Source organism: Nycticebus coucang, chromosome 15 (assembly GCF_027406575.1).
Source record: "Nycticebus coucang isolate mNycCou1 chromosome 15, mNycCou1.pri, whole genome shotgun sequence".
NCBI lineage: Eukaryota > Metazoa > Chordata > Mammalia > Primates > Lorisidae > Nycticebus > Nycticebus coucang.
The window spans coordinates 82,587,414-82,613,418 of NC_069794.1; the positions used below are offsets into that span (position 1 = coordinate 82,587,414).

Genomic DNA, 26,005 nt, shown 5'->3' on the forward strand with positions numbered 1-26,005 from the left:
CTGAATAGTATTCCATGGTATACATATACCACAGCTTGTTAATCCATTCCTGGGTTGGTGGGCATTTAGGCTGTTTCCACATTTTGGCGATTGTAAATTGAGCTGCAATCAACAGTCTAGTACAAGTGTCCTTATGATAAAAGGATTTCTTTCCTTCTGGGTAGATGCCCAGTAATGAGATTGCAGGATCGAATGGGAGGTCTAGCTTAAGTGCTTTGAGGTTTCTCCATACTTCCTTCCAGAAAGGTTGTACTAGTTTGCAGTCCCACCAGCAGTGTAAAAGTGTTCCCTTCTCTCCACATCCACGCCAGCATCTGCAGTTTTGAGATTTTGTGATGTGGGCCATTCTCACTGGGGTTAGATGATATCTCAGGGTTGTTTTGATTTGCATTTCTCTAATATATAGAGATGATAAACATTTTTTCATGTGTTTGTTAGCCATTCGTCTGTCGTCTTTAGAGAAAGTTCTATTCATGTCTCTTGCCCATTGATGTAAGGGATTGTTGGCTTTTTTCATGTGGATTAATTTGAGTTCTCTATAGATCCTAGTTATCAAGCTTTTGTCTGATTCAAAATATGTAAATATCCTTTCCCATTGTGTAGGTTGTCTCTTTGCTTTGGTTATTGTCTCCTTAGCTGTACAGAAGCTTTTCAGTTTAATGAAGTCCCATTTGTTTATTTTTGTTGCTGTTGCAATTGCCATGGCAGTCTTCTTCATGAAGTCTTTCCCCAGGCCAATATCTTCCAGTGCTTTGCCTATGCTTTCTTTAAGGATTTTTATTGTTTCATGCCTTAAGTTTAAGTCCTTTATCCATCTTGAATCAATTTTTGTGAGTGGGGAAAGGTGTGGGTCCAGTTTCAGTCTTTTACATGTAGACATCCAGTTCTCCCAACACCATTTATTGAATAGGGAGTCTTTCCCTCAAGGTATGTTCTTGTTTGGTTTATCAAAGATTAGGTGGTTGTAAAATGTTAGTTTCATTTCTTGGTTTTCAATTCGATTCCAAGTGTCTATGTCTCTGTTTTTGTGCCAGTACCATGCTGTCTTGACCACTATGGCTTTGTAGTACAGACTAAAATCTGCTATGCTGATGCCCCCAGTTTTATTTTTGTTACAGAGAACTGCCTTAGCTATACGGGGTTTTTTCCAGTTCCATACAAAACGCAGAATCATTTTTTCCAAATCTTGAAAGTACGATGTTGGTATTTTGATAGGAATGGCATTGAATAGGTAGATTGCTTTGGGAAGTATAGACATTTTAACAATGTTGATTCTTCCCATCCATGAACATGGTATGTTCTTCCATTTGCTAATATCCTCTGCTATTTCCTTTCTGAGGATTTCATAGTTTTCTTTATAGAGGTCCTTCACCTCCTTCGTTAGGTATATTCCTAGGTATTTCATTTTCTTTGAGACTACGGTGAAGGGAGTTGTGTCCTTAATTAGCTTCTCATCTTGACTGTTATTGGTGTACACAAAGGCTACTGACTTGTGGACATTGATTTTATATCCTGAAACATTACTGTATTTTTTTATGACTTCTAGGAGTCTTGTGGTTGAGTCTTTGGGGTTCTCTAAGTATAAGATCATGTCGTCAGCAAAGAGGGAGAGTTTGACCTCCTCTGCTCCCATTTGGATTCCCTTTATTTCCTTGTCTTGCCTAATTGTATTGGCTAGAACTTCCAGCACTACGTTGAATAGTAAAGGTGACAGAGGACAACCTTGTCTGGTTCCAGTTCTAAGAGGAAAAGCATTCAGTTTTACTCCATTCAGAAAAATATTGGCTATGGGTTTGTCATAGATAGCTTCAATCAGTTTTAGAAATGTGCCACCTATGCCTATACTCTCCAGTGTTCTAATTAGAAAAGGATGCTGGATTTTATCAAATCCTTTTTCTGCATCTATTGAGAGGATCATGTGATCTTTATTTTTGCCTCTGTTAATATGGTGGATAACATTTATAGACTTGCGTATGTTAAACCAGCCTTGCATCCCTGGGATGAAGCCTACTTGATCATGATGAATGACTTTTTTGATGATAAGCTGTAATCTATTGGCTAGGATTTTGTTGAGAATTTTTGCGTCTATGTTCATGAGTGAGATTGGTCTGAAATTCTCCTTTTTGTTTGGGTCTTTTCCTGGTTTTGGTATCAGGGTGATGTTTGCTTCATAGAATGTGTTGGGGAAGATTCCTTCTTCCTCAATTTTTTGGAATAATTTCTGCAGTACAGGAATAAGCTCTTCCTTGAAGGTTTGATAGAATTCTGGAGTGAAGCCATCTGGACCAGGGCATTTTTTGGTTGGAAGATTTTTTATTGTTTCTTTGATCTCAGTGCTTGAAATTGGTCTGTTCAGGAGCTCTATTTCTTCCTGGCTGAGTCTAGGGAGAGGATGTGATTCCAAATATTGATCCATTTCTTTCACATTGTCAAATTTCTGGGCATAGAGTTTCTGGTGGTATTCAGAAATGATCTCTTGTATCTCTGTGGGATCAGTTATTATTTCCCCTTTATCATTTCTGATTGAGGTTACTAGAGATTTTACTTTTCTATTCCTCGTTAGTCTGGCCAATGGTTTATCTATGTTATTTATTTTTTCAAAAAACCAACTCCTTGTTTCATTTATTTTCTGAATGATTCTTTTGTTTTCAATTTCATTGATCTCTGATTTGATTTTGGAGATTTCTTTTCTTCTACTGAGTTTAGGCTTAGATTGTTCTTCTTTTTCCAATTCCATAAGATCTCTTGTGAGATTGTTGATGTGCTGTCTTTCTGTTTTTCGAATGTAGGCATCTCAAGCGATGAATTTTCCTCTCAAAACTGCTTTTGCAGTATCCCACAGGTTTTGGTAGCTTGTGTCTTCATTGTTGTTATGCTCAAGGAAGTTAATGATTTCCTGTTTTATTTCTTCCTTCACCCATCTGTTATTCAACAGAAGATTGTTTAGTTTCCGTGCCTTTGGGTGGGGTCGAGCATTTTTGTTAGAGTTGAGTTCCACCTTTAGTGCCTTATGGTCTGAGAAGATACAAGGTAAAATTTCAATTCTTTTGATTCTGTTGATATTTGTTTTGTGTCCCAGGATATGATCAATTTTGGAGAATGTTCCATGGGGTGATGAGAAGAATGTATATTCTTTATCTTTGGGATGGAGTGTTCTATATGCGTCTATCAAGCACAGTTGTTCTAGGGTCTCATTTAAGTCTCTTATATCCTTGTTTAATTTCTGTTTAGAGGATCTGTCCAGCTCTGTAAGAGGAGTGTTAAGGTCCCCTGTTAGTATGGTATTATCAGATATCATATTGCTCAGACTGAGTAAGGTCTGTTTCAAGAATCTGGGAGCATTTAAATTGGGTGCATAGATATTTAGAATTGAAATGTCTTCTTGTTGTATTTTTCCCTTGACCAATATAAAGTGACCATCTTTGTCTTTTTTGACTTTAGTTGCTTTAAATCCACATGTATCTGAAAATAAGATTGCAACTCCTCTTTTCTTCTGAATTCCATTTGCCTGAAAAATTGTCTTCCAACCCTTGACTCAGAGCTTTAATTTGTCTTTTGAAGCCAGGTGTGTTTCTTGCAGACAGCAAATGGATGGCTTGTGTTTTTTAATCCAGTCAACCAATCTATGTCTCTTCAGTGGGGAATTCAAGCCATTAACATTTATTGAGATAATTGATAAGTGTGGTAGTATTCTATTCGTCTTATTTGGTGAGAGTCCATTGCTTAGTTTTATCTTTTGCATCAGTGTGGAGGTTTGGTTCTGTCCTTTAATTTCTGAGTTCTTACTTTGCTGCTGATCCATTGTGGTGGTCAGTGTGCAGAACAGGTTGAAGTATTTCCTGTAGAGCTGGTCTTGTTGTGGCGAATTTCCTCAATGTTTGTATGTCCGTAAATGATTTGATTTCTCCATCAATTTTGAAGCTTAGCTTAGCGGGGTACAGAATTCTGGGCTGGAAATTGTTCTGTGTAAGTAGATTAAAGGTAGAGGACCATTGTCTTCTTGCTTGGAAAGTTTCATTAGAGAAGTCTGTGGTCACTCTGATGGATTTGCCCCTGTAGGTCAACTGGCACTTACTCCTGGCAGGTTGCAGAATCTTTTCTTTTGTCTTGACTTTGGACAGGTTCATCACAATGTGTCTTGGAGAAGCTCGCTTAGAGTTGAGGCGACCTGGGGTCCAATAGCCCTCTGAAAGCAGTGTGTCAGAATCTTTGGTGATATTTGGGAAATTTTCTTTTATAATATTCTCTAGTATAGCTTCCATTCCTCTGGGGCATTCTTCTTCCCCTTCTGGAATTCCTATAACTCGTATGTTGGAAAGCTTCATAAAGTCCCATAATTCTGACAGGGAACGTTCTGCTTTCTCTCTCTTCTTTTCTGCCTCTTTTACTATCTGAGTTATCTCAAAAACTTTGTCTTCTACCTCTGAAATTCTTTCTTCTGCATGGTTTAACCTGTTGCTGATACTTTCCATTGCATCTTTAAGTTCCCTGATTGACTGTTTCATTTCCTTCAGCTCTGCTATATCCTTTTTATATTCTTCATATCGTTCATCTCTGATTTGATTCTGTTTTTGGATTTCCTTTTGGTTATTTTCCACTTTATTAGCAATTTCCTTCATTGTTTCCATCATTTCTTTCATTCTTTTCAACATGTGTATTCTAAATTCCCTTTCTGTCATTCCTAACATTTCTGTATAGGTGGAATCCTCTGCAGTAGCTACCTCATGGTCCCTTGGCAGGGTTGTTCTGGAGTGGTTCTTCATGTTGCCTGGAGTTTTCTGCTGATTCTTCCTCATGGGTGATTTCTTTTATCTGTTTCCTTGCCCTAATTTTCCTTTCACTTCCTCTTGCTCTTTAAGTTCTCATGCCTGTGGAAGTTGCGGGCGGGTTTAGATGGATTGAACACATGCGACCACTTGCCAGTTTTACACTGTTTTAGTCCTCCTCTTGGGGTCCAGAAGTCTCTCGCTGACTCCCTGTATCCTCTCAGGGGTGATGATAGGCAGATCCCACCAGCCAGAGATGCCTGGAGTCCTATCTCCCCAGACTCACGGTGCCCAGATGCAAGGAAGCTGTTATCGGCTGCCATCTTGCTCCGCCTCCGATCTGGATTTATTTTTATTTTTTCTGCCTAGTAGAAGTTGTTCTACTAGGCAGAAAAATATCTAAAAATTCTTGTATTTTATTAGTTCTAGAAAATTATCAGTCATTATCTCCTCAGATATTTTCTCCTCTTCATTCTCACTAGTCTCTGCTATAGGGACTCTAATAATTATCTATTGAAACTTTTCACGCTTTTCTTCCAATCTCTTTTTTTTTTTTTTTTTAATCTATACTTCTGGGTAATTTCTTCTCCCCTTTATTCTAATTTGCAATTTACTTTCTCAACTATGTCTTGACAGCTATTTAGCCTACTCATTGAGTTTTTAAGTTCTAAAAATATATTGTTCATTTCTGAAAATTTTTGATTTCTTATTGATGGTTTCTTATTTTTTTTTGATGGTTTCTAATTTCTTACTCATTCTCATGTTTTCAGTGTTTCTTTACGTATTTTGTCTTTCATAACTTATAATTTCAACATTTGAAGCGCTTGGGGTTCTAAATCTATTGCTTTTGTTTCTTTTGACTTTCACCCATGTGTGGTTGGCTGAGCTTTGATAATGAGCTAAGCGTTGGTTGATGTTAACCTGGGTAAAATCCAGGGGTCTAAATTGAGGATATTTCATTTACAGGGTTTATATTTCTTTTGCAGTGGTGCTAAGGAGCACCGCCTTTCCTAATCTTCAATTTGCTCTTCTTAGGAGGCTCAGGCTCAGCTCTCAGACTTTGCCACCGACTTGAGGCTTGGCGTGAAAGGTGCAGTGCTGATATCTGCATTTGTTTGCAAGGCAAACTTGCCTTTTACATTTATTTGTTTACTATGCTCCATTGCACTTTCAGTATTTGGTTTTTGCTTTGTCTTGTGTTTTTCCTTTAGACTGATGCTTCCCATTTTGAAGACTCCAGAAATGCAGCAAAAACTATGCAGGAGCTATTATATTATTCTCAAGCAAGAAGTCCTTTCAGAGTCTATTCAACTGTGCCGTCAGCAGTGCATGTCCCCATGGTAGTTTTTACTCGGAGTTTGTGACTATGCTCCTAATAGCTGAACTTGCCAAGAGTTGAAATTCCCAGAATAATGGAGCATGACTTAAACTATTTTAAAAATAGTACATCAGAATTAGAACACTTAACTTCTACTTTTTTTTTTTTTTTATTGTTGGGGATTCATTGAGGGTACAATAAGCCAGGTTACACTGATTGCATTTGTTAGGTAAAGTCCCTCTTGCAATCATGTCTTGCTCCCAGAAGGTGTGGCACACACCAAGGCCCCACCCCTCTCCCTCCTTCCCTCTCTCTGCTTTTCCTTCCCTGCCATGACCTTAATTGTCATTAATTGTCCTCATATCAAAATTGAGTACATAGGATTCATGCTTCTCCATTCTTGTGATGCTTTACTAAGAATAATGTCTTCCACTTCCATCCAGGTTAATACAAAGGATGTAAAGTCTCCATTTTTTTAAATAGCTGAATAGTATTCCATGGTATACATATACCACAGCTTGTACAACCTTTCTGGAAGGAAGTATGGAAAAACCTCAAAGCACTCAAGCTAGACCTCCCATTTTATCCTGCAATCCCATTACTGGGCATCTACCCAGAAGGAAAAAAATCCTTTTATCATAAGGACACTTGTACTAGACTGTTTATTGCAGCTCAATTTACAATCGCTAAAATGTGGAAACAGCCTAAATGTCCACCAACCCAGGAATGGATTAACTTCTACTTTCTTGATCAGAATGGATCCGATGCCAGGACTTGTTTGTTAAATTGATGGACATACTATGCTGATATGATCATGGGATTCAGTTCAGTTTGTTCTGCCTAGCCTACAGGGTACAAATAAATCTCTTACTACTGCTAAAAGGGTTACTCAAAATATCAATCTTATTGAGTGATGACTTAATGCTACAAACTCATATGTAAAGGCTAACCTAGAATTATAATCATAAATACTTATAATCACATAACTTAGTATGGCCGAATTGCTAAGGTTTTACTACCTGATTTATGATAAAGAGACTATTCAAGTGAACACTGCCATTGTTGGTCTGCTATCATGAGCTTGAAATTCCAATATTGTTATTCTACAATTTACCTTTTTGAAGAAAAATCTTATCTATTAATAAAATTTATTCATTGACCATCCCATTCATTGAAGGTCCTTTTTCTACAAAACAGAAAGTGAGATTAAACTGCTAATGAATCAGGTTTTGTGAATAAATGACTATCTGTGGAAGTGAGAGGTATTTACAAGGCTCTATTATCATTAATTATAGCTGGTATTTAGTAAATATCTTGATTGAAAATGTGAATTTGGCAAGATAGCAAATTATAGCTATATAAAAACCATCACACAATTCTGAAAATGTCTGAAAATCAGGGTTTTCTGGCCATATTAAAATAAATTATGTTCTTGATTTAAACACTTTGTATTTGACAATGGCTTCTAAGATGCACGTGAAGATTACAGTAGAAACTATTAGAATGCCTGCTCCTTCCCTGCACACACAAAAACTAGTTCATTAGTACTTTTAGTAATAACCACCTTTGAATTAGCCAGAATTATATTGAATTGTGTTATGTAGTCACACAACATACATAGTTATATGAGGTTTTACAGTATTATTGCCAAAAGTATGGGTGCTACCCACAGAAGATTGAAATAAAGAAGTGAGTTCATTGAGGCAAAGATCAATAAAATCATGTGTGCAATTTTGAGTTCACATCCAGGGATGGATCTGTTTGCATAAGTCTGCCATTTCAGCTCTGCGTAAGACATCTCTGGAGCCTCCTGACCAACCGTGTCTCTAAGAAGAGAGTAAATTCATTCACCCTTATTTAAACATATACAATATATCCCTGTGTACATTTCAGCCAAAATGAAAGTTAAAACATATTAACTGAAATGGAATTTCAATACTTGCACTTTCCACCTTTAAAATTCAACGAGTCAAAGATCTTCTTAACCATTATTTATAATTATTGAGTTCTGAACTTTTGTGTTAATATTTCAAAGATTAACATTGAAAAACCAAACAGGGAGGGATAATGGGTCAGGTTTTTAGCAATTTAAATCTATTGCTAAGGCTTAATATTCATGAAGTCTAAGCTGAGTTCTTTAAAATCTTGACATTTCTTCTCTCTCCAAAAACTGCATTTTCATGAAAAATATATTTAAACTGCATGAGCTGTGATGGACAATTCATGGTAATTAACTGCACCTAAAAATTCATGTTCAGCATTTCAGTAACAGAAACTAGCATCCATCATCTTGGCAGCAGAACACAAAATATAAGCAAAACTAATTATTTCTGAATTTTTTAAGTGAATAAAGGGGCGATTTTTATCTAAAAAGACCTGGAGATTAGTTAAGGAAGAAAAGATGCTTGAAAATGTTAGAAAGGATCTTGAAGTATTATTTTTTCGTCATTCACTTTATTTTCTTTGTTGCTTTTGGTTTGAAAGATCAGATGAGAAAACATCTAAATGTATCTGGAAGGTGTCTAAGGGAATTTAACTCACTTCTGAAAAGAGGACAGAACTAAATCATGTGATAAATAAAATATTTTTATTTCAAATTCCGTTTGAATCCTTATTCCATCAAAGTTGGAATCAAAGAAAGAACCACAACACCTGCATCTTTTATGATTTGGGATGACGATCGCAAGATAGTTTTTCAAACAGTGTTGTTCAAACACAGTTAATAAGAACGTATAACAGAATTGGTATCTTTCAGGTACAAAATCCTCTGTCCAAATCTGGGCTACAAACTGTTTTCTACACAGTTACCAGTTAGTAAAATATATACTCAGACGAGGAAATTCTACAATGTCTTTTTGGAAAAGTCTTTATGTTTATACTCGGACCCACAGAATCCTAGAACCAAAAGACCCTTTCTAGACTTTGTGTATTAACCATACTATTTAGGAAGCTGCTTCCAGGCTAGTAAGAACTAAATTATAATGAACAGTTTCTAATAGACATGCAGCACAGAACTGAAACCAAGAATAAAATTATCCACTTCAAGACAAATAATATGGTTATGAGGGTGAAGTTCAAAATAGTGTGTAAATACTCCGCAATAAATAATTATTTAACACAAGGCCATATATTTTCATGGTTATCTTTCTAGGTCTCATTTGAAAACATTTCAGTGGATTCGAGCAGAGGCGGGTGTTGTTCGTGCATCTGTCCGTAAGTAGCTTTTTGTCTTTTGCTTATTGCATGAAAATATGCAACATGTGAAGCATTTCCTAGCCTGCTCCGTGTAAATCTATACCTCTTTATATTTAGGAACTTCTATGTAAATATATATGTCTGGATTTAAAGAAGAGCAGATTGGTTATGTGCTTTGAGGATAACACATTTTAAGTGATTAGAAAATGTTTCTTCTCTACCAATGGTCGTCTTACAGGAATGAATTAATGGTGAGGACCACAACTGCAGATATAACATAAAATGAGACAGAAAAGAAAGAACAAAAAAGGCAGGCTGCATGGTGACAAGAGTCCGTCTCCCCTCGTGCCAGTGAAGGTCCAGCTGTGAGCATGCTCAGACACATGGGAGGCACCGAAGTTACTAGATCAGAACTCCTTCTGAGGTACGAGGAGGACGCATCTAATAACGCCACGCTGCAAACCTGTTGTTATTTTCCTGGTATTAAGCATCTCTTCAGCCTCAGATTGATTGCAATGTTCCTTCTACTTCACTTCCTCGTTCTGATAGATGTCAAAGGTAAGGCTGCTGCTTTCTTGCTTTAAAATTGCAATTCCCAAAGAATACAAAATTTCTGTTTCGTTCCACCGTGTTTGTAGTAGATTCATTGCACTGTTTGAAAAGCAGATCGAATGTGCCTTGTCCTTGTCATTATATTAATTGCTAAGGTCCCATACAGCCTCTTGATTTTTAGAGGCAACAAAAATTTCGTGGAAACATGTCTTTCTTTGTTATTAAGGCTGCAGATAAGATACGTTTTAAAAATACTGTTGACTATATCAATTACAATGAAGTCTTTTACTATTTAAGAGTTATGACAAGTAAAAAAAGTGGTATGACAAATGAATAAATTACAATTGTGTTTTGTGAAATTTCATTCTGTTGAAATATGTCCATAATATTTATATAATTGTTAGTAACTATGCTTCATTGTTAAATACAGTTAGACTGAGATTTCCAAAGTCACACACTAATTTAAAAAACAGTATTTCTCCCTAACAGTAAATCTGTCTACAATAAAGTTATAAAAAATCTACAAAAGTACATCCCCTTAGGTAATTTTCTTTTTGTTTTTAATTTGTGGAAATCCTAATTTCAGGCAAACTGTTCATTTTCAAGTCAGTCACATTTTTATTTTAAAACTGCTAACAAATAAAAGATAAAGATTTTTAAACTGTCAAATTTCATTTTGAATTTAAAATGATACTAAGACATTTCAAATTATTTTAAAATGTTACCCTCATACACACAGCATAATTTTTATTTTGTATTTTCATCTCTTTTACGTGAAAAGCCAGGGAAACTCTTTGTGAACTCACCTTGCCTGCAATACAGTGGTGGGAAGCAGTCCATGTCCCTCATTTAGGGTCTTACCTCAGAAGTTCATGTCCATTTATATTTGGAATGTTCAGTTTTATAAGATTTTTAAGAATAGTTACAAAGTAGGTTCTTGAAATTAAGATGTGTCATAGAGGTCATTTGTGCCCTTAAAAAAATTCTTTAATGTACAGGACTGTAACTATAATTAACCAATTTCACTGTATCAGTGCTTTTACTCATGAAAATGCGTTTCATTGATTTTTCTTAAACCTATTCTAAAATTTGAAAACATCCATTACTTTAAAAAAGTTTTATGATTTACCATTTGTAGTGGCATCCTTTAAACTAAAAAGAAAAGAAATTCCAAAGAGATAATTTTTGTTTGATTTTTATTTCTAAGTAAATGCCTATTTAAAATCTTTGGTACTAACCTACTAAATGTTTATCAGCTCATTATTCGTCCCCATTTTTACTCTCTAATTTTACATTACTTTTGGCTGCTAATTTAAATCTTCAAGTTTGAAATAATTTATTTTCAAAGACATTGATCAATACATTAATATTTGACTCCTATCTATAAAAATAATAAGCATTTGTCATATAATTTAAAAACTTTCTTTTTCACAATAAAATTATAGACAGTTAAAATAGTAAGGCTCTTTATAGTAACTAAACAAAGGTCATTTAGAATAACGTAAGGGTAAAGATAGCTTTTTAAATTTAAGTAATTATTTGTGATAGATTCTTAGGCCAAATACAGCAAATGAAAAGTTAGAAATTATAAGATTGCCTTGTCTCTTCTGGCTATTATCACCCTGGAGTGCCTAAGGTCTGTATTAAGCTGCAAACTCTAATACACAACCACAGGTAACATGTCTTACTATTTTTACATACATTTTATCATTAATTTATTGACTACGTATATTAATATGGGCTTAAACATGAAATTAAAAGCACGAAGTGTTGAGGATGCTACTTGAGAGCTACCAGTTGTTACTTATTTTAATAATTAGTTTAACTTCCAAAAAGTGCGGTCGTTAGAAGCCGTGCCTGAGCGGCGTTTCGAGGTGAGCAGTACTTGACTGCCCCCTAACGGCCAAGTTCAAGGCACGACTTCGACGGTCCTTTTGTAAGGGTGTTAGCTTAACTTGACTGCCATTTGAGAAAAGGTTTTCCAACTGCATTTTAATTTCACACCTGTACGTCCCTGCTGCAGGCAGCTGTGAAAATCAATTACATTTCAGGCCGGTCATGCTAAGGGCTCGCCTGCTCGAGGGCTGAACGGAGCCTGCTCTGAGGGAGAGGGGATAAGATCCGACCCCAGGGGTTAAAACTTTGAGAGATTCTTTATCTTCACCAAGTAAATACATCAGACAACAGATGTTTACTCATGTATTCATCTTACTGCGGAAAAATGTGACCAGATGTAATAAAATAGTTTTAAGGCCTCTTACTTGAAGTGACAAAATTGACCACCACTTGAATTTTAGGATGAAATTGGGGTGCTGCTCTCCACTAAGTTGATATGGAGAAATGACCCACTTTAATCCTGGAAAATAGAAACCCAAAATAAAATTCAATTCGCAAAGACTGATTTTGTATAAATAGTTACACAAAGATAGTTGCACAGAGCTTCTAGGAGTATGTATCTGTAATAGTTGAGAAACCAAAATGGTTTGATTTACTTATTTGGTAAATACACAAATTAATGTTCATCAAGAAAAATGAATGTTCCTGTTTTACGTGAGAAACAATTGTAGAATTAGAGGCATACTTATCTTTTTTTTAAAAGTCTTGTCTCGTACGCTTTATTCATCTTGCATCAATTTCTCACCCCTGTACGTGTATGTATTCAGCCTGTACTTAAAAAACGGTTTGTGCTGAAGCTTCAATGTTGCTACCAGGAAAGTGTCCCCAACCCCAAAATAAAACAATTAATTTGGAACTCGTGGTAAACAGACTTTTGAATGTTTTAAAACCATGTAAGAATTGCAATTGAAAAATTCGCTTAATAACAAGTGAGAACAAACCTTTAAAATACATTCAAGGTGTGTGGTGCAATTCCAGCCTTCTCCTTCCGCTCTGTTCTTCCGCCTTGGCCCCCTTCCTCTCTGTCTGTTCATGTCTTTCTCCTCCTCTCCCCCAGCTCCTCCCCCCCTTGGCTGTCCTGGTATTTTCTCCCCCCTCCATGTTTATCTCCATCTCACCTTCCCATTCCCTTCTTCCTCTGCATGGTTTCCCTGCCTTGGAAATCTTCCCCTCTGAGCTGTCACCTTCTCCAGCGCTGCCTTTGTTTTGCTACAGCCCAGGCTCTGATTCCCCCATCTTCTCCATCCTGATCATTCCTATCTCTTTTTTGGTCCCCTCTAGAATATACAATCCTTCAATTTGCCTTCCCTCAAGCACGCCTCACCTCCAATCACCTCCTTTCTTTGCTGCACTTTTCCTCCAGGCATTTGCCGAATCTTCCTTGTCTCCCCTTTTTGGACCCTCACCCCCTTCCTCTTATTTGTTTCCGTCCCTGTCATCTCCTGGCCCAGGTCACAAATCCATTGCTCAGATTGCTGTAACACGTGCCCAACACAACCAAACAGTATTGTACCTTAACATTTCAATACTGGCTGCTCCCTTTTTCTAGGTCCACAGTGATTTGTCTACAATTCTGAAATTCAGAAAGCTCTGAAAAACTGAGAAGTTGATCACTTTTGTCTACAGAATCTGGTCGGAATTGGCTAGAAGGATTTTGCCCCAGACCTAGTTGGAAATGTTATATAATTTGTAGCATTATGCATTGTATTAACTTTCTAAAATTAAAGAAGTTATAAATTTGGCATCGTGTATCTCCAATGTGTCTCTGCTAAAGTGATACTGATCCATACTAACCCCAAGCTGGTCCATCCCGCATCCACTGTCAGGGGCTTGGTCCCAGTGCTCTGCTTCACGCAGATCCCAGCCCCTTCCCATGGGGCTGCACCAAACCCAACTCTAATTCTCCTTCTATCCAGCTCCCTGCAGACCCAGTGACTTGAGCTCCTGTCAAAACAGTCTTTTACTTCTCTAGTCATGTTCTATGGAGACTTTTCTCTCCTACATCCTAAATGTTTTCATGAAAAAAAAATGTAGTATCAATTTTTTCTTTGTCTGTGGAAGAGAATATGCGGGAAGAGGATACTGAGGATTTGCTCACAGTAGATGATCCTGATCCAGAAGTTCAGTAAAGAAGGTGGCTTTTCCCTTCAGACGGCGCTTTCTCAGAGATTAGAGGTGGGTGGGCATATCCTTCAGAGATGTTGACTCAGAAAATAAAGTGGTAACCAGACGGTAAGAGCTGAGGATAGGAGAGGCAGCAGAATAACCATGTGTGATTTGGGGTCAGCAGACCCATGTTCAGGGCACAGCCCAGATTCTTACTGGAGTTTGGCCTTTGGCAAATAACCTCTCACTTTATCTACAATTATCAAGATTCTAAGAACCATTTGTAATGACATTAAAGAAACAGGTCCCAGAAATTTAGCCCCTGAAGATTCCTTAGGTCTAAGGCGGGGACTCTGCCATTAGGAAGCCCCCAGGTGATTTGATGACCTTAGGCACTCCAGAGATCACACCTCTGGAAAAACTGGTATTGTAGTTAGCATATCAAAATACACAGAGGCATTTTTGTTGTTGTTATATTCTTTATGTGTACCCGGACTGCTAGGTGAGTTCATCTGGATTTTTTAACACATTAATTCTACTTGAAAAGGTGTTTTAGGGCGGCACCTGTGGCTCAGTGAGTAGGGCGCCGGCCCCATATGCCGAGGGTGGCGGGTTCAAACCCAGCCCTGGACAAACTGCAACAAAAAAATAGCCAGGCGTTGTGGTGGGCGCCTGTAGTCACAGCTGCTTGGGAGGCTGAGGCAAGAGAATCGCGTAAGCCCAAGAATTAGAGGTTGCTGTGAGCCGTGTGATGCCACAGCACTCTACCAAGGGCGGTACAGTGAGACTCTGTCTCTACAAAAAAAAAAAAAAAAGAAAAGGTGTTTTAAATTTGGGGGCTATAGGAGAAAATTAAGTATTTGGCAAAGAACTTGCCAAACCTACATTGTTTAATAATCAGTATACAGATACTTTATGGATAGTATAATTCCCAAACTATTATTATTGTGCAAATTTACCTATAGATCAGTCTTAATGTTAATTACCACTCCTGCCTTTAGGGTAAATTAATAAACCCATAACACAAACAGCCAGGGAAGAATCTCTTCTGATTCAGTCATTTATTACACAGCTTTCATTGTCCATTTGTCATTATCCATCAGCCAGTGGACATTGTACTGATCATTGCCTGTCTCTCTGTCTCTCTCTGAGTCATGCTTTGCCTAGGACATTCTATTTCAACCACATCTGCTAAAAACTGTATATTTATTACTGTGGATATCTCTACTCCTAATTTCCTTTTATGGTAATTTATGATATATAAGAAATTTAAAAGTTATAGATTCTTATCCATTCTGCCTTGAGGGCCACTGCAAAAAAATATTCCTTTAATGCCTCAAATTCTATCTGAGGGTGAGATGATGGTCTTTATGTAAACTTCCTTATAGGCAGGAAAAAGATACTAATCTATGCTGAATGCTACTGGAAAACCCTGTTCCCTTATTTGAAGCCATTTCCTTCATGGCTATTTCTTGTTTCCCATTTTAAATTGCTGCTCTTACTGTAATAAGTAAAGCTAAAATAATCTACTTGGAAAAATAAGTTACCCTTCCTAAGAGAAGAGGGCTTCACAAATGCTATGTTATTTTTGCCCATTATGCATGTGAATTATAAGTTTTTTAAAGAATAAAGTATTATGAAATGTGCCATGCTATGACCTGGTTGTCATACTAATGTGAGTCATGCTACCCAAACCTACATAGAGTTCCCTGGAAAATTAGGAGAGGCCTAGCCACCTCTCCTCTTCCATAGTAGCTGGCTTCAAGCAAAAATGTCAATATTAAAAAAAAAAAAAAAAACAAACCTGATGTACTGATGTGAGACAAATGAAAAAAAGGAAAATGAGTATAAAGCTTCTACATGCACTTAGCACACATTGACGTCATGGTCAACAGGTATATGTCCAAGTGTGGCCTAAGCTTCTGACATGGACTTTCGGCTCACTTATACAATCAACATTGCTATTCCTGAAAATTTTAATTAAATTTAGACAACAATTTTTGAGGCATCTGCTGCATGCTAAGAACTGAGAACTTTTCTAGCCACTGGGAAAATCAAAATTTATAAAATAAATTTATTTCCATTAGATGGGATACAATGAACTGTGGGAAAAAAAAGAAAAAATCTATAATTATTAAAGAGCCATAAATGCTACAATACAGTAATATGCAAGATGGTTGGGGTCGGATTAGAGAAATTTTGTATTCTACTGTGGTCTTGGAAGGTGTCAGTAAGGTTTTCACAGAAATGACTTCTGAGTTGAATATCAAAGAGGAAGTGGGAAAGGAGGAAAAGATTCAGAAAAGCATATGTTAAAATTTCAGTATCTGATTATTTTAAAATCAGGAATGCCAGAAATGTTTTCCTAACTAAATACAAGCTAATTGTAAAAAGTAATGGAGAACTATCCGCTGGTTGTACCTGATCTGAAATCACTTTGCAGGCATTAGTTTTTCATCTTCAAGACTATATCTTTTCCTTGAGGAACATGAATACAACTTTAACCATTTTAATTTTCAAGGACATTTTGCATTGTCTCCAGTCTGGGGCTACTGTGAATAATGCCTCTGTGAACCTTCTGGTATGAGTCTCTTGGAGCCATATGTCCATGTGTTTCAATGGGCTTGTACCTAGAAGTAAAACTGCTGACTCATAGGGTTTGCAAAGCTTCAGGTTGAGTAGAGGACCACAACCGGCTTTGCAAAGCAGCTGCTCCAATTAGCATTCCCACCAGTGGATAGCTTCACGTCTTCACCAAATGGTATAATATTGGGTTTGTTTTTTTTTAATTTTTAAATTATACCCATTCTAGTAATCTGTAATGGCATCTTGTTATGGTTTTAATTTGTATTTCCCTGATTATAAATGAGATGTAATACCTTTTCAGATGTTTTTAGCCGTTTGCATGTACTCTTTCATTCAGGACCTGTTCAAGTCTCTTGCCCATTTTTCTACTTGTCATCTTTTCCCTATTGATTTGTAGGATGTCTGTGTGTGTTCTAATTACAGGCCCTTTGCAAATATCTCCTCCTCTGCAGCTTGCCTCTACACTCTCTTAGTGTTTACCTTTTCTAAAAAACAGAAGTTCTAGATTTTAATATATTCTAATTTAGATATCTTTTCTTTCATGTTTAGTGCTTTTGTTTGGTTTTTCTTTTTTATATTCTTCTGAAGATCTCTATGCCATGGTCACAAAGATTTTCTCTTACATTATTCTTCAGACACCCTATTTTTTCATCTTTCGTATCCACCTGGAATCGACTATCACCTCCCCACACTACTCTGTCATGGGTCTGTCTTTTCCCAAACTTTATATTCTATTCTATTCGTCTTTGCACCAGTAACACGCTGCTTGAATTCTCGTGCCAATATAGGGAGTCTTGCTGCACAGGTAACAGGTCCCCTCACCTTGTCTTCCTCCTCAGGCTGCCCTGGCTCTTCATGTCCTTTTGCATTTCGGGTTGCTGTGAGAATCCACTTCTCCATAACCCCTAGGATTCTAATTGAGATTGCTTTAGTCTAGATCAATTTGGGGGAAGAATTAACATCTTTAAAATATTTAGTCTTTCATTTATTTAGGTCTTTTTTGTCTCTCAATAATAGTATATACTTTTTTTTTTTAATTGTTGGGGATTCATTGAGGGTACAAAGAACCAGGTTACACTGATTGCATTTGTTAGGTAAAGTCCTTCCTGTAATTGTGTCCCATCCCCAAGAGGCGTGTCACACCCGTGACCCCCTCAACCCTCCTTCCCCATCCCTTCCTTACCCTTCCCCCATCCTCCTCCGTGTAGTAGGTCATCAGTTGTCCTCATATCAGAATTGAGTATATAGGATTCTTGCTTCTCCATTCTTGTGATGCTTTACTAAGAAGATGGAAGTGTTCCACTTCCATCCAGTTTAATGCAAAAGATTTAAAGCCTCCATCCTTTTTACATAAATATTGTGTACATTTTTTGCTAGGTTTATGCCTGAATATATAGCACTGTAGATGGTACAGCAAATGGTGTGTTTCCAAGCATCTCACTTTCTAATTGTTTGTGGCTGATATACAAAACTACAACTAACTTTGCAGAAGCCTTGCTAAACTCATTAACACTAATAATTTATTATTTTGGATATTTTTATGGTCATAGTCATACCAGTGATGAATAATTACCGTTTTATTTCTTCTCTCCCAGTATTTATACCATTGATTTACTTTCCTTGATGAACTGCATTGGCTAAATCCTTCAGTATAATATTGAATAGATACAGTAACAGTGGACGTCATTGTCCCGTGGCTGATGCCAAAGGGAAAGCCTCCAAAAACTCACTATTGAGTATATTATATGCTGTGTGTTTTTATAGATACCCTTAGTTAAATCAAATGAGTTGCCTTCTATTTTTATTTTGCATAGTTTTTTTTATTTTCATCCATTTGGGGGATATAAGTCAAGTTTCTTTAAACGTGCAAGGGCTGTCCAGAAAGTATCCAGCCATGTACTATGAAAATAGTATTTATTATGAATGGCTGGATACTTTCCAGATAGCTCTTGTCTGTATTGTACATGGGTGTATAATTATTTTAAAGTCAGGATCTGAGCCATAAGGCTCCATTTCATCTCTGGAGCCTCTCCTGAGCAAAGTTAAAGACAAGTGGCAAAACTGGGAAGAAATATTTCCGAGTCAGAGAGCAGAGGGCTCGCCTCCCTGAAGAATTCTGGTTCCACTGCCAGATCCCATTTTCTCACACATGGTTCCAAACACTGTTCCAGACCAGTGCTGTCAGGAAGAAAAGTCTCAGCAGACCAAGCGCATACATCAGCTAGCGAGTTTTTCATAAAGCTACATGTATTCCTTTGAAAGGATTGTCTTTTCTTCCTGTCGATATGTTCTCTCTAATGCTTCACTATGTTTTTTATAAATCAATATTAAAGTAAATGGCAATTTAGGGGAGAATTTTAAACATATCCTTATTTGACAAACTAAAATATTAGCAAGTTTTTGCAGATCCTTCTAAATTCCTAGATTCCTTTTATTGGTCTAAGAAATGCAAAACAGAGAAATCCCTCTCAGTGACATTCGGGGGATTGACATGAAGAGGGAGAAAGAAACTGTTAGGAAATGAGGAGGAAGTAAACGAGGGCGGTGAGACAGCACAAAGACGTAGGAAGAAACCTTCCAACCCGGTGAACACGCTCAAATGAGCCAAATGCTGCAGGAAACCATGTAGGAAAAGGACCAAAAAATACACGTTAGATTTAGTAACCAAAAGGGTGCTCATGATTCTGGTGAGAAGAATTTCACTGCAGAAGCAAGGCCAAGACTGGAAGCTCTGGGTTTCAGAATGAAAGGGCATCGACTCTATGGTACTTCTGAGAGATGCGTGGTTAGTTACCTAGGGACTCAGCTTGGCAGATGGGTTTATTTGATTGTTTTGTTAGGAGAGCTGATTGAATAAGATTACTGTTAACAAATACAGAAGAGAGAAAGAGATGTTGCCAATATAGGAAAGAAAAGAAATTATTAATGAAAAATGAGTCTGAGAAAATGAGGTCAAGTGGAGTACAGGACATAGATGGAAGGCTTTTCCGTGGACGAGAAGGAACACCTTCATCCTTTGTCCATCCTTAAAGAAGCGTCTGAGGCCTTGGTATAGGACTGTGCAGTCTCCATTAGGCTCTGCATGAGCAGCGTCTATGAACAGTGCCCCACACTTGTGCAAGGTTTGTCCTGCCTGACACATGTGGCAGTTTTGGACATAGGTAAATTTGTAAATTGAGTCTGGGTGTAATCCCAGCACTTTGAGAGACTAAGGCAGGAGATTGCTTGAAGCCAGGAGTTCAAGACCAGCCTGGGTAACACACCCTGTCTCTACAAAAAATTAGTGTGCATTTGTAGTCCTAGTTACTTGGGAGGCTAAGGAAGGAGGATTGCTGGAGCCCAGGAGTTTGAGGTTGCAGTGAGCTATGACTATGCCACTATACTCTAGCCTGGGTGACAGAGAGAGACTGACTCACAAAATAAAATGAAATAAAATAATTTTTTAATTAAAAAAAATTTAAGTTGAAAAAAAAGTTTAAGTCGATGGAAGCTTTGTCTTCAGGGTAACATTTTCTACTCTGGCTCCCTACACCATGGCTGGAGGGGACCTGTGTAGGGTCTGTTGGAAGGAGCCTCCGTTTGGCATGAGCTCAGATTGGGCCCGTCTGGGATTGGGCCTCAACCATGGTGAAAGAAAGTCTGAAGTGGACCAATTCCAACCAGCTTCTTCTAGGATTTTACTCAGCTCTAAATGTTTATAATTATCTGCCTCAAGACTGGGATGAGGCTCCTGAACCTTCTAGAGCCAAGCTGCCCTCCCATACATCCCAAGTCCTACCCCAATCACTCTACAGAGATTGGGTTAGGGAAATCCAGGCCATGCAGGCTCCCGGACAAGCTTCCAGACTCCCAAGACCCATGAGGGTCTCTGGAACCAGTGAGTGTGAATGTGTGTGTGGGGGTGGGGTGGGGGGGGTTCTCTGACAACTCCTGCCCCACCTCCTTTGGAAAGAAGAGCAAAACAAGGAGAGTGAAGCTGTGTTGACAAGCAGCTGTGAGTCTGCACAAATCTGTGAGCCTCTGCTTGTGTGCATAGGGTCAGGGGAGTCTTGGAAAACCTCAGGAATAGTGAGAGTTCCTGGAGGCAGAGCAGTCAATGGATCAGACAGGGATTAGAAGAGAAAAGCCAATAAATAAAGAATAAATAAAGGTATCACTTTCTCTCCATTCCAGGTTTTCTGGGCCAAGTTCCATTAGGGTTTACCTAGTCTGTCTGCTCCACAGTCACCCTTCCACAATCTTCTTCCCTTCACCCACCCACCTTTTGTCCACACTCTGAGTTCACCATCCTCAGGCAGGTTTTAGGAAGAAGGTAGTCTCTCTAACCATGCAGAATAAGATGGATATTTATATACTAAAAGATAAGATTTTTTTTTGAGACAGTGTCTCATTATGTCACCCTCAGTAGAGTGCTGTGACATCACAGCTCACAGCAACCTCAAACTCTTGGGCTTAAGCGATTCTCTTGCCTCAGCCTCCCACGTAGCTGGGACGACAGGTGGCCACTACAATTCCCAGCTATTTTTTAATTGCAGTTGTCATTATTGTTTAGCTGGCCCAGGCCGGGTTCGAACCTGACAGCCTCTGTGTATGTGGCTGGTGCTGTAACCACTGTGCTATGGGCACCGAGCCTAAAACGTAAGATTTTAACCTAAAAGAATGCATCTTTAAAAGTTTAGGCAGTTTACTCTTCAGCAGAAGAAATACTTTTTCAGAGACGTCTTCCTTGTTTCCTTCAATCTCTTATAATGCATCAAGGGCCATAGAACTCAGTTTGTGACCCATAGAAAAGTCACCCAAGCAAGGGGGATGTGGGACTAAAATCCATCCTGCTGAGAATGAATGAGGTTGGCAATTTGAAATTCTCTCTCTTTTTTCTTTTTTTAACCAATTTAAAATAAAACGTATTGTGCTTACTACACTCTGTTCCACAAGCTTAGGCATCACGTCCCCACATCTGTCAATCATCAGAAGAGGGAGAAATTTTCTGCAAAAAATCTACATATAGAGTTCCAAGGAGCTTTCACCAGCATAAGTGGTGGGTTTGATCCAGAAAAACATAACAGAAAATAGGGGTTCAGAGAAATTCAGCTAAGGCAGGAACCTCCAAAATGGGAAGATGATGGGAGTGAATGTGTGAATGAAACCAGATCAGAATCCTGTGCATACTGAGTGTTATGGCCCAGCAATACTGTCAGGGCAGGGAGGCCGAAACAGTAGCAGCAAAATGTTAAGATTTACAAGTTTTAAAAAAAACACACATACACAACCAAGAGGCCAACTTATCTCCATCTGCCTTCATATAAAAGTCTTTTTAGAAATATTTTCCTTGTTTCCATCAAATAATAAAATGTCTACCTCACACAGGTGTGCTTTCAGTGACACTCAAGCTCTTCCCAGAAGTAGGGGGGCTTCCACTTGGGTGGACCTGGAAATGGAGCCGGAGTCATCTTTGCCCTCATGGGAGCTGCCCAGAATGGTGTTGCTGCCCCCTCAAAGATCCCAGCATCTGAAGGCCAGGCAGGAATGGGCGTTTGTCTGTCTTGTTGACTGACATCAAAGCCTGGTGCATAGTTTACATTTCCTGCAGGTCAAATGAATGTTTCTTCTGGTGCTGCAGTTAGCTGGCTCTTCAGGGTCAATGGTACAGGCTTCCTTGGAGATTTCTAGTCAGCAGCACCACGGCCTTCCTCCGTGACATGTCATCTGAATTGAGTTGGACCCCCCAGGAGTGGTGCACCCTGGGAAGTGGCCTCCTTGGTCAGTCCCAGTCCTCCCCCATGAGACCCACAGAGTCTCATCTCTGGCGTCAGTGTAGGAGGTCTCAGCCAGAACACCAGATTAAGGGGACACAGACTTTTTTTTCTCAGCTTCGTGTAAGACTAGCATTGGCAGAGAACCAGAGAAAGCAAAGAGGAACTCTATCAAATTCTTAGACTGAGGAATGTAAAGATCGTTCTCACCTGTTGTTTCCCAATAACCCAGGGTAAGTGTTGGAAGGAAGCAAGAAATATCTTTGGGCAGCAGTCCAATTGGCTTCAATAGGCTAACAAAAGTCATTTTAAAATCCCCTTTCATAGACATGTCCAGAATATTGACCAGAAGACAGCGGAAGGACTATTACTGAGCAATTCCCTCCCGTATGTTCCACCCTCAGCTGCGTGCTTGGCAGGAGTCCCACGGAAACTGCTGCAGAAGCCATCAGCATTGCCGCCATGAAGGCACCCTCCAGTGTTACTATCCCCAAGTTTCCATAAAAACTGTCTCCACTTCCACAGATGGCAGGGAGGACAGACAGCAGACTCTGTGCTATCTACATACAGCTAGGGATTCTTTTTCGGGATGTGCCTATATAGCAGGGAGTCTTAATTATTTTTTTTAATTTTATAATGACAGAGCAGAATGATAAATGAAGTGCGTGGAAAACCAAACGGTATTTTGTCATCAGAGCAACGACATGAGCCTGCCCCTTTGGGAAGCTTAAATTTTGAAAAGGACTCTTCCTTCTATTCCTTTTTTCAATTCCTAAATGACTCATTAATTTATTCATTTAAAAAATTATTGAACACCAAAGGAGACACTAAGTTAGACAATAAGGACTTAAGGCACAGAGAGCAAAGCGTAGGGAATATATTTTACTTATTTAGTTTCCCTCCACATAAAAGTTATATTTTGATACATCTTCTGGAAGACATTTACCTGGGGTGGAAAATGAACAATTGTGAGAAATGCAATTGGCAGATTCTGTTCACACATGGTCAGTACTTCCCTTACTCTTTTTTGGCCCATACCTGGTAGGTACAACTCAATTATTTTTCTAGGGAGCAGGAAATGATCTGGATCCTCCTTATTTGTGGCAGTTGACTCTCTGCTTCTGCCTTTAAGTGAAGAGTCCACACCCGTTAGATGGGCATTTGGTTGGGTCCAACCCTCCAAGAATTTATGGTTAGCTTCATGAAAAATCCCAGAAGGAAGGCCAGCTGCAGTGTCTTACGCCTGGAATCCTAGGGAATCCTGGGAGGCCGAGGTGGTGGATGGCCTGAGCTCATAGGTTCAAAACCAGCCTGAGCAAGAGCGAGACCCCCATCTCTAAAAATAGCTGAGCATTGTGTCAGGCACCTGTAGTCCCGGCTACTTGAGAGGCTGAGGTAAGAGAATTGCCCAAGAGTTTGAGGTTGCTGTGAGCTATGACACCATGGCACTCTACCATGGGTGACAAAGTTAAGATTCTGTCTCAAAAAAAAAAAAAAAAATTCCCAGAAGGAAGCACAAGATACCACCTTTAAAAGATCTTACTCCCACAGCCTCAGCTTTCAGTTGCAAAATTCCCTTCAACAAAATGCTTAATCAGGTTAATAGCAGACTTTTCTCACCAGATCCTTGGTCTCGGGAATCAAAGAATGAATTCACAGATCGTAAGTAAACAAAAGCGAAAGATTTTATTATAGGTCAAAGAAAAGCAGATGGGAAAGCTTCCACTACAACGGAAGGGGTTCCAAAGGGGTTTCCACCATACATAACTCCTCTGTCTAGGGGCTTATATAGCCTCCCACATGTTCTCTTTTCCTGATTGGCTCTTTCTATATGCCAAGTAAGGATTCTATCTTGTACCCATCAAAGCAAGGATTCTTACTTTGGCTATTGTACCAGTCACCACACTTGCTCCCAACATATGTGGTAGAGGAAGGCACATTTTCCAGTTGACTTATTTCCAGGGTGCCACTAGTTTTCAGATGACCTCTCACCCATGTATACGTTGTTGTAAAGTTTACCATGTAAGGGTCCATTTCCCCCTCTCAGGGACTGTGGCATGTTGATTGTACAAGACGTGAGGCTGTGGCCCTCCTGGTGTTCCGTCTCACCAGCAGCCGTTTTCCTGTCCCTCATTCTTGTCTGCCCTACACAGGTCCCCCTTCAATGTCTTCTAAACATTAAAGAAATATAATTGTTTAGAGGTTGCAAGGACATTTTCTTTGCTTGTTTGTCATTTACAACCCTCTGTCAGCTTCCAAAAGAGATCTGAAGCTGCTGAAAAATAAAAACCATCCTACGAGGCAGCTCTAACTTGGAAGGCCCAGACCTCACAAGAACATTTTCCCAAAAACCAGAGTAGAAGTCATGTCCTCAGCTTTATTTGAAGTTAATAATACCAACCATACCCAGTTGCCATTAACATCAAATTAAGAACCAAGGAAAGTAGAATAATATGCGGTAGAGGAAGTTTAGATGATAGTTCCTTTTATGCCTTTCATAGAAGTCACATTAAAAACTCCTGAAATGCTAAGACACAGCAAGCTTCCGTTTTACACAGAGCTTCCTTCTTAAAGTTCTACTTTCCTACACGCCGACATTAACCCAGGCTCACAGTGAGCCGGGGCTCCCAGCCCTTCACAAGTGTTTGCTTGTCTCGTCTCCAAAACCTACGCGTGAGGCAGACACTGTCATTAATTCTATTTTAAATACAAAGAAACAGAGTTTTAACAGGTCGAGTAGCTTGCTGGGAGTCACACAGCTAGTGAGTGGCAGAGAGAATGCTACTCCAGGTCTGATGGTCTCTGGAGTGCTTTATCACCAACAAATGTTTTCAAATAGTGGGTCACATCCATTAAGGCATCAGGATAGCAAGTTAGTGGCTTGTGGTCCCTTTTCAGGTGAATGAGACAGAATAGCGATGATCAGAGTGCATCCTACATGGTAAAAGACAAGCAATATTTCAAGAAGTTTCATTTTCACTGTGTGGATATAGACGTGGGTATGTGTGGGGTGAGTGGGCGAATGTGGGGGTGGTGGTGTATGAGTATGTGTGGGTGTGCATGCAGCAGAGTAGGTATGTGCTGGAGTACGTGCGGTGTACGCCTGCCGGTGTACACGCTGGTGTGTGCGTGCCGGAGTACCCATGGGTGTGCCTGCTGGAGTACGCCTGGGTGTGTATGTGCCGGAGTACGTGGACATGGTGGTTGTATGTGTAGGGTGTGGGGGGCCCGTGGGGGGTCGATGTGGGAGTGTGGGTGTCTCCGGGTTTATGCTGTATTATGATACAAAATGTATTTCTAATTGTGAGTTACTGTCTCAGAAAAAATTCAGAGCCACACCACAAGGATGTATTGACTCACCCGTTCATGTTCCAAATACAGGAGGACTGCTAGTTTTTTTTTTTGTTTTTGTTTTTTGTGGTTTTGGTTTGGGGGTTTTTTAATTTTTTTTTTTATTGTTAAATCATAGCTGTGTACATCAGTGCAATCCAGGGGCACAATGTGCTGGTTTCATACACAATCTGAAATATTCTCATCAAACCGTTCAACGTAGCCTTCATGGCATTTTCTTAGTTATTGTATGTAGACATTAGTATTCTGCATTTAGTAAGTTTCGCCAGTACCCATTTTAAGATGCACCAATTTGCCTTCCATAGAAATCTTCACAAGTGAGAAGTTACGAGGTATTAAAATCTATGACTCAGCCTCTGCTGGGTGAACAGACTTTGCACGCCAGCCCTGGCAGCAGGCGGCTGCACAGGGATCTTCCTAAAATAGTCACGCCCGACTGGTCTTAGGCCTCGCTACTGATGGGAAATCTTTCCTCCGCCACG

The 26,005-nt window shown here is 39.0% G+C and overlaps 1 protein-coding gene across 1 annotated transcript in view; it reads left to right on the top strand.

Moving 5' to 3' along the window:
- The first annotated feature begins 9,680 nt into the window (after positions 1–9,680).
- RXFP2 (relaxin family peptide receptor 2) overlaps positions 9,681–26,005 on the top strand; it is a 65,903-nt gene continuing 49,578 nt past the window's right edge. The window contains exon 1 of the mRNA XM_053563707.1: positions 9,681–9,837. Coding sequence (XP_053419682.1) covers positions 9,795–9,837 — 43 coding nt within the window. The 5' untranslated portion in view covers positions 9,681–9,794. The remainder of the gene's footprint in view (positions 9,838–26,005) is intronic.